The sequence below is a fragment of the Equus caballus genome, chromosome 11 (genome assembly GCF_041296265.1).
Source record: "Equus caballus isolate H_3958 breed thoroughbred chromosome 11, TB-T2T, whole genome shotgun sequence".
Taxonomy (NCBI): domain Eukaryota; kingdom Metazoa; phylum Chordata; class Mammalia; order Perissodactyla; family Equidae; genus Equus; species Equus caballus.
In genome coordinates this window covers 36326795-36340265 of record NC_091694.1, presented here as the reverse complement: position 1 = coordinate 36340265, position 13471 = coordinate 36326795, and the positions used below count along the sequence as shown (strand labels likewise).

Genomic DNA, 13471 nt, shown 5'->3' with positions numbered 1-13471 from the left:
ATTTTATCAAAGCATGCTTTATAAAAGTGAAAAACTAGAATAAACCTAAGAAGCCATCAATACAGACTGGTTAAATAAATTGCAGTAAATCTATAAAACGGAATATTCTTTAGCCACTGAAAATGCTGATGTACATCTAAATATACTGACATGAAATGATATATTAAGTAGAAAAAATAAGCTTACAAAATAGTATATATTTATAAGGTTCCATTTGTTTTAAAAAGGGTCTGTGTGTGTGTGTGTGTGTGTGTGTGTGTGTGTGTAAGCAAAGGAAAAGGTTTGAAAGGATATTCATCAAAATGACAACTGTGGTTTACCTCTGAGCGGTAGGATTACAGGTAATCCTTATTTTCCTCTTTATGCTTTTACATATTTTCTGAATTTTTCAAGTAAGCATGACATAATTTTATAATTAGAACAGCAAAGCTATTTTAAAAATGATAGCCATCGGCTGAAACAACAAGATCAATTTTATTCATATCATCTTGGCTAGATGGAGGCCACGGTAATATTACCATCTACTCACGGTAATAAGGGTCCTCAATCCTACACAATGCTGCACTCGGAGAAGCTTACAAGTGCCTTTGTCCCAAGCAATACTTAAACCTATCCCAAGTAATTAAGAATATTTCAAGGGTCTACAGATCATTTGTGAGAACTCTGCCATGAACCCATAAAGTGTTAATTGAGAGAACACTCAAATAGATGTTCATTGACTTCGTCACCTAAGGCAACTACGTAATTAAAAAAGGGGGGAATTTCGCTGATAATAATGGTTGCCTATGGGATAGGGAACTGGGTGGCAAGGGGTACACAGGTGGGAAGGAGGATTTTCTCCATAGAGTTGTTAGTATCTTTTGAATTTTGAGCCATGTGAATGTGCTGTCTGCTTAAAAATACATAACATTTAAAAAACAAAACAGAAACATCATCTATCAAGACTCCATGAGTGCCCATGACTTACTCAAAATTCAAAAAGTTATTCTTTAACGTGTCTATCAGTGCTGAGGTCAAGTTAGCAGTAAAAATTTTAATCTATTCAAGTCAAAATAGTTGAGCGGCTGCGGGAACCACAGAGAGAGGAGAGGATGAACATGAACTAGCAGTGGGAAGATGAGGAGGAGCAAACAAAGTGTAATTTATTAATAGTGGAATTTGTTTTTATACTCTTAGGCAAGTAAAAAATTTCAACACTTCCTCTATATTTGTATTACATTATTCTGTATTCTTAGGTTTTTTTGCTTATGGGAAATATCAAAATGTCAACCATTGTTTCTATTAAAGGTCTTTATTGCATTTTAGACCTGTAATGAAACATGGTGCTCACTGCAGTTTGTAATGCATCTCATTAAATACATTAATAACATGCATTTCACTAAAAGGTCAACTTATTATGGCTGAAGTTTGGCTTTCCTTTAATCACTTCATCTAAAGCTATAGCGCAAACTCTGAAAAAGACAGTAGACAGTGCCTGTTACAGAAATGCCCTCTCACCTCTCCCATCCATTCAAATCAGTTATGCTTATTAAGAAATCATTGTTAATGTACTAATGTGGGATAACGGTATTGTGATTTCTTTTAAAATCCTTTTCTTTTAAAGCTACATGCTATTTACTGATAAAATTATAGGATGTCTGGTATTTGCTTCAAAATAATCCAGAAGTAGGGGGAGAGTTAGTATAAGTATAGGTGAAATAAGATTAGCTGTGAGTTGGCAACTGCTAGCTAGGAACGGCATATGGGTTCATTGTACAATTCTCTCTGCTTTTATATAGGCTTGATACATTCCATAATGAAAAGTTTTAAATAACCCATACTGAGGTTTCCTTAAATAACTTGCCTTCTTCCTTATATATTATTGCCACCAATATAAAAGACCCACCTCCTAAAATTGTAGAACTTTTTAAAAGAAAATCAGAGAAAAAGCTAATCTCTTTAGAGAAACCGTTTCGTGCATAGAAAATCCCTTAATTTTACTAAGGTTACTTCATGACTTACCACTTACGCAGCTACTAAAATATAAAAAAAAGTCTTTGAAATCCATTCACAGTTCAAGAATTATCAATAACAACATGTAACACCAAGGTGAGTGGGGACTAAGTGTGGGAAAGAAGAAGGTATTCGTTTAGTTTCTGAAAAGTAGAATTTAGGGTGCGGAAGGCACAGAGGCATGCTGCTCAGTTTACTGTGGCTAGAATGCAGCTGAAGTCTGCTGTTTTAGAGGCTACTGACAGCACTATGAGAGTAAATGACAGTGCCAAGTAAAGAATATATCAAGGAAACAACCTGAGAACAGGACCCTAAATGCAATGAAACTGACACTGAGAGGCTAAAAGAAGAGTCTGAGATGAGAAGGATCAGAAAGGCAGGAGAACCCAAACAGTATATGCAGTGTCACCAAAGCCAAAGGGAAAGATTTCAAGGAACGGGGCAATGCTTCAGGGAGGCAGTAGCCTGCTTTGGCAATAAGGAAATCTCTGGTCACCTTTCCATAGTTATAAGAGGCAGAAGCTGAATTATAAGTATTACAGTAGACTACAACACTACCACTTTCCAGAACAAATGGTTAATGTAAATTATTCAAGGAATTTGAACATTAATAAAAAGCCTAAAACCACTGAAGACAGTGGGGATCATGGTTAGTTACACTGATGATCATCATTCACATGGCTGAACATTGCCAAGTGCTTCTTTCACAGAAAAACATAACACTGGTCCCTAACATTCGTGGTGTGCTGTGTGCCCAACACTGTGCCTATGCTTTCTATCGATTATGTCCTTTAATCCTCACAACCATATTATCCCTGTTTTACAGTGAAGTTAAGTAACTTGCCCAAGGTCACATAGCTAATCCACTGCTGAGATGGAATTTAAACCCAGACAATCTGACTCTAACTACTACTGGAAGCCCAAGCAGTAAGTTCCAATGCTTCTTCTGGAGGCAGCACAAATTCAGCCTACGTTCCACACCAGCTACATAGTACAGTATAAACTGTTCATCCAGACGAATGTAGCCAAGAAATTTTCCTTAAAATCTGTTTACCAAGACAGGGAGCTATACAACATATTATATCACATTGTCATAAGGTTAGAAACAAAAATTAGCTACCCTTCAGATGCACAGACATTCCAGTTATTAGAAAACTCGCCACCCTCCCATCTGAGAATATGTGATACCAAACAAACATTCCTTTCTCTCCCTCTTCCACCGCATCCCACCCTGTCAGATTAATAGACATCTGTCAGATTATCTGGAATTCACCAATGAGGCAAAGAGGCAACTGGTTAAGTACAAAAAAGACAGATTAAAAAGATCAGAACTGTTGAAAAATAAAAGTAAAATAAAGAGACTAAATTGTATCCAAGAATAAGAAGGTGTCCACTATACTGGACACGGGCTAACCCTTAACATATCAATGTTTTAAGATGAATCCAAAAAAAAAAAATGGAAAAGCTCAAGCAAGAAGAGTAATGAGTAACAAAATAGCAAAGGCCTTATCCTGAAACATTTCAGACATTTAATATAGAGCAGCCTAGGTCTCATTCTAAAGGCATACCAGGAATTAGGGTACTAGGGCATTAAAAATAGCAGAGAAGTGCTCCAAAAATCTCAAAAAATGTTGAAAACTGCCAATTTATCATTTATTTAAGGGAGGAAGGCAGAAAAACTGGGGGAGCAGATATAAAAGACCCACTTTCCCAGTATCTGCAGGGTTCCTGAAGGATCGTCCAGGCACTTCACATAGGAAAGAGATTTCAAGCATGGCAGGACAAACAATCTAAAGACTGGACCCTAGGAAGTAATTCCTCATTAAACCAGGTATTCTCCTACAAGAAAGGGTCACAGAATTCCCTACCCTAGAAATCTACACATTTATCTTGAATGGTTTAAGTGACTCTACCTAGGGGCAGACACCAAATCAGATGTCCAACTCTAACTCCATGACATTATAAAAATAAGTTTTAGGGGCCGGCCCGGTGGCAGAACAGTTAAGTGTGCGCATTCTGCTTCAGCGGCCCGGGGTTCACCGTTTGGGATCCCGGGTGTGGACATGGCACCGCTTGGCAAGCCATGCTGTGGCAGGCATCCCACGTATAAAGCAGAGGAAGGTGGGCACGGATGTTAGCTCAGGGCCAGTCTTCCTCAGCAAAAAGAGGAGGATTGGCAGCAGCTAGCTCAGGGCTAATCTTCCTCAAAAAAATAAAGAAAATAGTAAGTTTTAAAGAGCAAATGAAAACACTAAGTCTCAGCACACAAACAAGGAACAAAAATTCCAACCACTGTGTAGTCACCCAAAATCTCCCCCTGCCCTAGGTTTTGATGTCACTGGGCACACAGGCACACAGGAGGCAGTGTGGTAGAGAAAGACTCCTAGACTGCAAGGCAGAAAAGCTAAAGTTTTGTCTCTGAAATGTATGAACGAGCTCTGTAACTTTGGGCAACTCATTTTCTCTGGGCCTCAGTTCTCTCATCTGTAAAATGAGGGGATTGGGAATCAAAAAATTCCTAAATTCCTTTTCTCTTCTAAAATTCTCTTCCAAAACTTTCCCTCTCTTTGCAGTCATCATCTATTCTCACTCTATGCAACCAAAAGGAGGATATGATTACAACCATCTTAGCATGTCATGCTAGAAACCTCCCAACAAAGAACACAACTAACTTAAATGAACTGAGTCTAGTCATTCATTCTCTCCCTTTTGGTCAATACCAGTGGGTTTTCAAATAGCGTTCTCTGAGTATTAAAGAAATAACTCATAGGGGCCGGCCCTGTGGCCAAGTAGTTAAGTTCGCACGCTCCACTTTGGCGGCCCATGGTTTCGCCAGTTCGAATCCTGGGCGCAGACATGGCACCACTCATCAAGCCATACTGAGGTGGGATCCCACATGCCACAACTAGAAGGACCCACAACTTAAAATACACAACTATGTACAGGGGGGCTTTGAGAGAAAAAGGAAAAATAAAATCTTTTAAAAAAAAAGAAAAAGAAAAAGAAATAACCCATAAAGCCAAGGGGAGAGGGAGAGGGAAGTGAGGGCAGGTGAGAAAAAAGTGGAATAGACATGACTCAAGCACCCAATCCATTTCAATCAAAGTTGTCTTCATTTGACAAAAGAGTTATATTGCTATTTTTTAAAAAAAGTTAAAAACCACTATTTTATACCACATTATCACTAAACCCAAATCTTCTCTCCTTCAACTCCGTGGTGCTGCAAATACGAACCCAGTGTATTCAAATGTACCCCAGTGGTTCTAAGTATCCCAATATGGCATAAGTATCCTTACTGTTTTTTAGGGCGCTGGCAAATTCTGGGCCACCTTTGTCCTTGAAAATAGGGAAAACATCTGGTTGAGGAAGTTGATTGGTGGTTAACAGAGCTTTTTGCAGTTTGATCCTTCCCTCCAAGAGCTGGTCCCACAGCGCTGGGAAAGAAAAAAGGAGAATTCCATTTCTCAGTTATAAAATCTTTCTGGGGCGGGGAGGGGGGAGGGACAGGACATCATGCCAGTCTCTAAGCAGCACAGCTTTATCACAGTTTTGTGCTAGGGAAACACTCGCTATTATAGAAAATAAATTCAGTATCTTGGAAGCAAATATTTGCTACATGAGAGAGAGAATGCTAAAGCCCAAGGAGAGGAGAAGACACTCCTCAATCTTCCAGAAGTACTAGAGCAGAACTAAGCAGCTCAGTGGAGAAATGGCTGGCTAAGCAGAGAGGAATGGGGCTTTAGGCCTCTAGGTAAGTAGGGCATGTCACAAACTAATTGGAAGGACACAGAAGAGAGCAAACAGCCAAAAACAAACAAACAAACAAAAAAGAGATCAGACGCACTCTGAAAAAGAAGCAAACAGGGAACCATGTACAAACCTATCTGGTTCTTCACAGCTCTGCCTTTCTCCACTTCCTCAGAAACTTTGACACTGGAGAAGGTCATCACCACGCCATCGTCTTCACTGTTCCTGTCTTCACCCCTGTCTTCCTCACTCTCACCCTCGACGTCTTCCTCGCCATCCCCTTCTTCCACGCCACTCTCCTCTTCGTCTTCCTCCTCTTCACTGCTACCAACGTCATCCATTCCCTCGGTAAATTTTTCAAAGTCACTGATGCTCTGGACACTGAAGCCTGGGATTGTCACAGAGCCGCTTCTGCTATTCTTCTTCCTGCCCAGACTACTGTCCCCATCATCACCACACTCCTGTTCCTCAGCAGCGCTCATGGCATCCTCATCAGATTCCTCCAGACCCAGCCCCTCTGAATCTCCATCGTCAGACTCTTCCTCATCAGATATTTCCTCGTCTAAACAAGGCAGGGAAGAAGGAAAAAATGGACGTTACTTTGAGACAAATACCGGGCCATATCTTTCATTTCAACTAGAGGACTTTGGCATCTACCAAAAAATGTATATATATTATTGTACTCAATTCAATTCAACAAACATTTATTACACAGAAACAAAGATGAATAAAACATGGGTCCTATCCTAATGTAAGGTTCTAGTGGGAAAGACAGAACCATAAAAAAATACAGAGAAGAATTAAAAGTGCTGTGACAAAATTTTAATAACCCAGAGGAGGGAGAAATGTTAACTATAGGACAAATGAATTTCAGCAAGGCTATAAGGAAGAGGCTGCCTTTGGTCTGGACCTTGAAAAATGGTAATATTTCAACTGGTGTGAGGGAATTACTAGTTTTCCCAAACCCGCATCTGAAAAAACATAGTTTATCATTAACTATCTCAAATGCACACTCTCTATCACACAAGTGTGCCATATTTATTAAATACTTATTAAGCACCTCTTATAGCATAGATAAAAGCTAGGGAATGACAAATAGAATGCAATACCTGTGGGCAAGGCTTCACAGTCTGGTGGGAGTGGTAGATATGCGTACCAATAATTATATTACAATGTCATTAGTACACCGTGTATAGAGAAGGAACCACTTAACTCACCTGGAAGGGCGTAGGAGACATTATAATTTTACTTACTAAGCATAAGTAACAGCTGATCAGACAGAGAATGGGAAAGGAAAAGAAAAACAGCATATGCAAAGGTCCAGCACTGGAAAAGTGCACTGAAGTGCAGAACGGTGGGAGATGAGCCTAGAGAGTTGCTCAGGGACCAAGTCAGGAAGAAGTCTGAATTTGATCCTAAAGTAAACAGAACGTTAGTTAAGGCTCCTGGTTTTACTTATGCTTAGGGTATCACCTGATACTTACAGGTTTTTACTGATTAGTCAGTCTCTTCCATGGTAGAACATAAAGGTCCCATGTACAGCAAGCATAATTATTAGATACAGGGATCAGTTACCAACCACTTTCTTCATAAAAGATTTTATGAGAATGTGATAGGTCTTCCGTATTTCTTTTAAAAACTATATATAAACTCAAGACAGAGAAGGCTGTCAAAAATAAAAATTAAAAAACTAAGTACAAAAAATGGTAAACAGAAGGGCTGGCCCCGTGGCCGAGCGGTTAGGTTCGCGCGCTCCGCTGCAGGCGGCCCAGTGTTTCGTGGGTTCGAATCCTGGGCGCGGACATGGCACCGCTCGTCAGACCACGCTGAGGCAGCGTCCCATATGCCACAACTAGAAGGACCCACAACGAAGAATACACAACTATGTACCGGGGGGCTTTGGGGAGAAAAAGGAAAAAATAAAATCTTTAAAAAAAAAAAAAAAATGGTAAACAGAAATAATCTTTTAAGTTCTTTAAAAGTATGCCATTTCTCATATTAAGAAATATTCATACATAGTAGTAGTTAAGAGTATAGATCTTGGAGTCAGACTGCCTCATTTGAGTCCCGGCTCTTCCCACTTACTTACTAGCTATGTGACCTTGGGCAAGTTACTTAACCAATCTGCCCCTCGATTTCCTTAACTGTAAAATGGGAATAGATGGTGCCAACCTCATAGGGCTATTGGGAGGATTAAATGAGATGATACATGTAATGATAATGGAGAGAAGATTTTTTGAGGACTTACTGTGTCCTTGGCTCTTAGAACTTAATTGAAAGAGCTTACTACAGTGTCTGACACATGGTGAGAGCTCAATAAATATTATAATATTTGTCTCATGATTGGCCTCTTTATCAGTCTTTAGGCAAAGGATATGAAATGAGTTTATCAGAAGCCCCCAGAACTATATTAAGGACTAAATCATGGATATCATAACCTGAATGATAGCTTCTTTTACATCATCTGTGGATCCTCAACATGGCACCTCTAACCTGTCTAAAGGGAAACAGATGGCACCCACTCAATAATCACCATATGCAGCTCCTTCTTCCACTCTGAGAAACTTACAGAGCTTTAAAACTACAAGTTCACATTCTCCTAACTCTCTTGCAGGGAAGAGGGAAGGATAACGTTACTTCTACATCGGCAAAAAATTAGTTTCACAAATTAATGTTATACACTGACCCAATGCAAGACTTGGAAAACTGAAGGAAGTGTCAAAATCCAAGAGCAGCATACACAGTGCTTTTTCAACACATAGCCTTCTCCAGTACCTGATATGCACTACCTTCTCTCTGACCCCATTTTAGGGTGAACCATTAGTCTAACATAAGGAGTACAGCAACTTAATTGCTCTGGGCTTTAGATTCTTTATGAAGCAAAAATTAAGTACCTCTAAAGCCCTTTCTAACGCCAAATCAATGGTCTCTCCTAACATAAGAGGCAAGGGCACACAGACTAGTCTTGCAGAGATCATTAACAAAAAAAAAAAGGATTTTAGCCCTAAAAAATTAGGGAAGAAAGACAAATAGTACCATGCAAATATGTCTACTCACCAGATGAACCTGGCAGAGTCTGCTCCCAGTGGTCTTCCTTCCAAGCTTTTCTAGAGGTGGTCTTGCCAGAATACCTTTTGTCTGTGTCCAAGAGGGAAGCTGATGCCAGTTTTCTAATGCTACCCACTGCAGGGAAATCTCCTTCCCCATCTTCCCCTTCATCAAACCTGTCAATCACTCTGGCAGCAGTGGCTGTGGGGAAGGGGGGAAAGTAATCAGAATCTCTAGGTTAGAAAAAACTTTAAGGATAACCTTGTTAAACCCTTTCAACTCATACTTGAATGTCCTCTGCAAAATCCCCACCAACTTCACGGAATAGGGAACTCATTACCTCCCAAGGGAGACCACTTACTACCTTGCTGCTGTAAGCTGACTCCGCTACTACTAGTAGGCTATATTTCTACGCCTTAGTTCGTACACTACTGGGCTAAGTCCTCTTCCATGTGTGACAGTCGCTCAAATATTCTAAGTGAGCCATCATCCTGTTCTATCCTCACTCCATCCCACTCCGCAGGGAGTTTTCTTCGCTTATCCTGGCTAAACAGCCCCAGTTCCTTCAACTGATATTCCTAAGACATGGTCCACAACTCACATTTATCCCTCCTCTTCTCCCTTCCTCACACTTCTCTGACTCAAGTCTAAAGCAGGATTACTTGCAACTAGACTTTGAACATCAGCTTACAGAACAGGAGTCTCATTCGTCAGGCCCTGAGCAAGTGTCTTGAAGCCCAAAGAGGCTTAAACAGAACCATGGGAACCCACTTCTTCCCTCACTCTCCAAGTAAGTTCTCAGCGGCAGGCAGAGTTTAAAAGCCGAGGAGACTTGCTCTTCATTTCTAAGGCAGTACCAGTAAGGGCATCCTGAAAGATAACTTCCAGCCTGCTACCAGACTCTGGCTGCCTGCAACAGCCCTGGACCAACAGTTAACCCGAGGACCAGCTCCTCGCCAGTCCTCGGGATGCTCCGCCCACCGGAGCACCAAGTCTAGAGTGCCTGTCAGAAAGAAGCCGAAGCCCTCCTCCCAAGCCCGGGGGCAACCCTCCCGGGAGGCAGTTTCCCTCTGCGCAAGGGTAAGGAGAGTAGGCCAGGCGGCGCGGCCCAGTTGCTGGCCCCTCACATCCCGCCGGGTCCGCACGTGGCCTCGCCCCAGTCAGGCCTCACCCTCCTCGGGGTCGGCCTCAGGATCCGCCTCACGCGGTCGCGGGTTCAGCAACTGTTCCAGCTGCAGCGCCAGGGGCTGCGGCCTCGCCATCGTCAGCGGGTCTCGCTCCGCGCCGCGCACGTGAACGTGCGGCCCCAGCCCGGACACTGTCTCCTCGCCGAATCCTCTCGCCGGGAGACCGCTCCCCAGCACCGCTCGCACCGCGCGGAGCCCTGCGCCCAGCTTCGGGCCGGCAACTTCCGGGAGGCGCGCGGGAGGGGCGGGGCCTGCCGCGTCACTGGGGGCGTTGCTAGGATGAAGGCGGAAGCTCCCGGAAGGCTGAGGAGATCGTCGCAGTTCGGGAGCGTGTGCGCGTGCGCGCCTGCGCGTGCGTCGAGGGGGTGTGTTCGGTGGTGCGGGAGCGCGCAAGGGCACGTGGACGCCTCTGGTGCCGAGCAGAGATTGTGAGGCGCGCGGCCCATGTCGCCTTGCGTAAAATGTGCCTCAAGGTTTATCCGAGATTTGCTTTGTCCGAGATTTGCTTAGAAATAAAGTGTAATGTAGCCGTGATTCATGGTGGCTGATTTGGGAAGAAGAAGGGAGTGAAGGGTAAGCCTCTAGAGCCTCAGGTACGCTTTCAGGCACGCACAGACTGGGACCAAAAACAGGTTTGGCATTTCACAATTTGGAGGAGTCTGGGTCCGGGACCACGCGCTGACCGGGATTTGGGAATCCTACGTCAGGGATGTGCATGTGTAAGTGTGCAGCGGACTGCTGGCATCTTCACCAACAGGAATAATTAGAAATCGCTATGGCTGTACATAAATAAAGATTGATTCTGTAGCTTCTCCAAGTAGCTGTATCTGAGTAGGGAAAAGGGGGTGGAGTGAGGATTATTCTACTGCACACCCGTCGGTATTGATATCCTGGCTGTTCAAAGATGAGGGCATACTCAGACACTTGAAACTGATACACAAATGCAGAAAAACTCTGGTCTATTGTTAGAGGGGCACAGGCAGACTCTAAATGTAAAGACTTAATACAATCGATTTAATTGCACCCAGACACGTGGAAAGATACAATCCCTTTATATTCTCTTTCCTTCATCAAGCATTCCCTGACTGCCCGCTATGTGGCAGGCACTACTACAAGAGATACAAAGATGTGTAAGTTAGATTCTCTTCTGACGGTGATCAGCCCAGAGGGGCAAACAGACATGTAAGCAGAAACTGCAATAAGGGGTGATAAGAGTGAGTACAAAGTGGTCTATCCTTCCAGTATCTGTTTGAGGTCACCTGTAGAGACCTAGAACACCCTAACCAGAAACTGCCTCAAAAGGATCCATAAAACAGACGGTAGGGGTACCTTGTGTGTACCTTCTTGAGTACAGCCCACACCAGTTGGATTCCACAGCTGGACACCCTGGGGAACCTTCAGCTCCCCAGTGTCTCCTGTGGAACCCGAGGGAAGGGAGGGTCCCTGACTTTCACAGCGTTCATATGCCCTCAATGTCAAGAACAATGAGAGACCACCACTTTAGTGTGGCTTGTCCCATGTCCCCTTCCTAGGTGGCTGCAGAGGGAAAGGAGAACCTGACTTAGGATAGCCACCCTCAGACAGGGAAGGGAAAGAATGCCAGACGAGGCTGGGGCACCCAAGGCAGGGGACTCGGGCAAAAAAAAACCCCTGCATTTCACCGTCTGCAAGGAAACAGCTTTTTTTTTTTTTTTTTTTAACACATCCCCTGTAATTGCAGTCTGGGGTCTGTGCCTGGGGAGTCCAGAGCAAAAGCATGCTCGGCAGGATTCGACAGGCGGCCGTTGCCCTGGGCTTCAAAGGACAAAAATGTTTCTCTTACCCGACATTTAGGAAACTACCTCCCCCAGTCCTCTTCCCTTCCTATTTTGGACACTAATAATGCTTAGAAACCTGGCCTTGGGGTAAAGAAAAGGGAGAAAAGGGGGAGGGAAACAAGCAGGTCAGAAACCATTTCTAAGCTGCCATGCAAACTGGACACTGCTGGATAGTTCTAGGCAGGAAATGCTCTACACCTGCTTACCTACTGTCCCTTTTCTGTCCTGGTCCCCCCTGACTTGGGAAGCCTTTGGAGGAAGAAATCAAGACCACTCTACTCCTGTCACACACACATCCCAGGACCCCAAAATGCTTCCTCTGCTTTCTCACAACATACTGGGGGGGAGGGGGGGGGGTGACTCCAGAAGTGGAGGAAAGAAGAAAGAATTCTAGGACTTAAGATGCAACTGAGAGAAGTTGAGAGCGGCAGGAGAGCAGCCTCCTAAATGCCCTCTCTGGGGGGCCCTCCCTACTTGCATTCTAGTTTCTTGAGAAGGGAGGAGGGGTTTCCTCATGGGGATGGGGATGAACATAGAGGGTGGACTATCAGAGGGGATATTTCAAGACTATACCTCCTGGAAGAAATTGAAACATCTGAGGGCTCTAGAGATGACAGCAGATGAGATGAGACGGGGAATGGGTGTAAAGGGGAGCACTCTCCCAAAAGAACAGCCTTCTCCAGAGAAGGTCGGAGGGTCTCCCCACTCACACTTCCTCTGCCTGCTGCCCAAGGGCTGCAAAGTGGCAGACAGATGTGGGAATAGCAGAGGATGGGCAGGTGTGACTTTGAATACCCCTCCTCATTGTCCCAATCAACTGTTCACATGACCAGGAGTTTCAAGAGCTTAGGAAAACCAGGTACTTACCTGCCTCTCTTCTTAGATTCCATCAAACCCCAGGTCCCAGGCCCCTGCCAGTGTTTGTCTGGTTCTCCATGCATAGTGCTCCCTCACCTTGTCTCGCCCTAGAGCAGGCCCCCCTAGCATCCTCCAGTCTGGAGAAATTGGGTGGGTGAGCTTCAACTCCCTCTCCCCGGACAGATGGTGGCTCCCTGCTGCTGGAACCCTCAGGGCAGGTGGCGAGAGGCACAGAGGTGGTGGCTTTAAGATGGCCGCGGGAAGAAACCAGGCTACCAAGCCAAGCCGGAGAGGAGACTTCCCTCCTGGGTGGGAGAGGACCGTGGTGATCCCCTCCTGCCCTCGAGCCTCTCCCAGGAGCTCCCAGCCGGGCCTCATGGGGATGGTGCAGTGCTTCTTTGCACCTCAGGGCCAGAGGTAGGTACTGGGGCTCTCCTGGGACGGAGAACAGTCCCTGACAATTCTAGATCTCCTTCTCTTGGTGGCTTCAAATTTGGCTGCTAAGCCTTGCCACCTATTCAGGTATTTGTTGGGGTTCAGGATGCAGCACCAAGGGGGAGAGACTGCACTGCTGCCATGGAGTCAGAGAGAAGAATTAAGTCCACACTGAGCACCCAACTCTAAAACGCTTCTTATCAAGTACCCAATTCCACAATAAAGCTGCTAAATAATTCAGCAGCCTTGATAGGAAAATACAGCTTCCAATGAGCGTATGTTCAGTTAAATGAATGTCTTTAAAGGGGGTAGCTATAATGAATAAGTTGGCTATGATTTAATGTATATAAACGCTAAACGGGCAAAAACAAGCCGATCCAGTGATTG

General features: G+C 44.1%; 1 protein-coding gene across 3 annotated transcripts in view; it reads right to left on the bottom strand.

The window, feature by feature from the left end:
• The window catches only part of AATF (apoptosis antagonizing transcription factor), a 101482-nt gene extending 91249 nt beyond the window's left edge, over positions 1-10233 (bottom strand). For 2 of the 3 annotated variants that reach the window (XR_011423031.1, XR_011423032.1), the window contains exons 1-4: positions 9959-10214; positions 8797-8988; positions 5873-6301; positions 5289-5426 (exon numbers count right to left, since the gene is read on the bottom strand). Coding sequence is in view for 1 of the 3 variants with exons in the window: in XM_005597556.4 (XP_005597613.1) it covers positions 5289-5426; positions 5873-6301; positions 8797-8988; positions 9959-10049 (850 nt within the window). In the remaining 2 variants the exon portion in view is untranslated. Of the gene's footprint in view, positions 1-5288; positions 5427-5872; positions 6302-8796; positions 8989-9958 lie in introns of all 3 variants that reach the window. The other variant, XM_005597556.4, reaches the window with a different exon arrangement.
• Positions 10234-13471: the final 3238 nt, after the last annotated feature.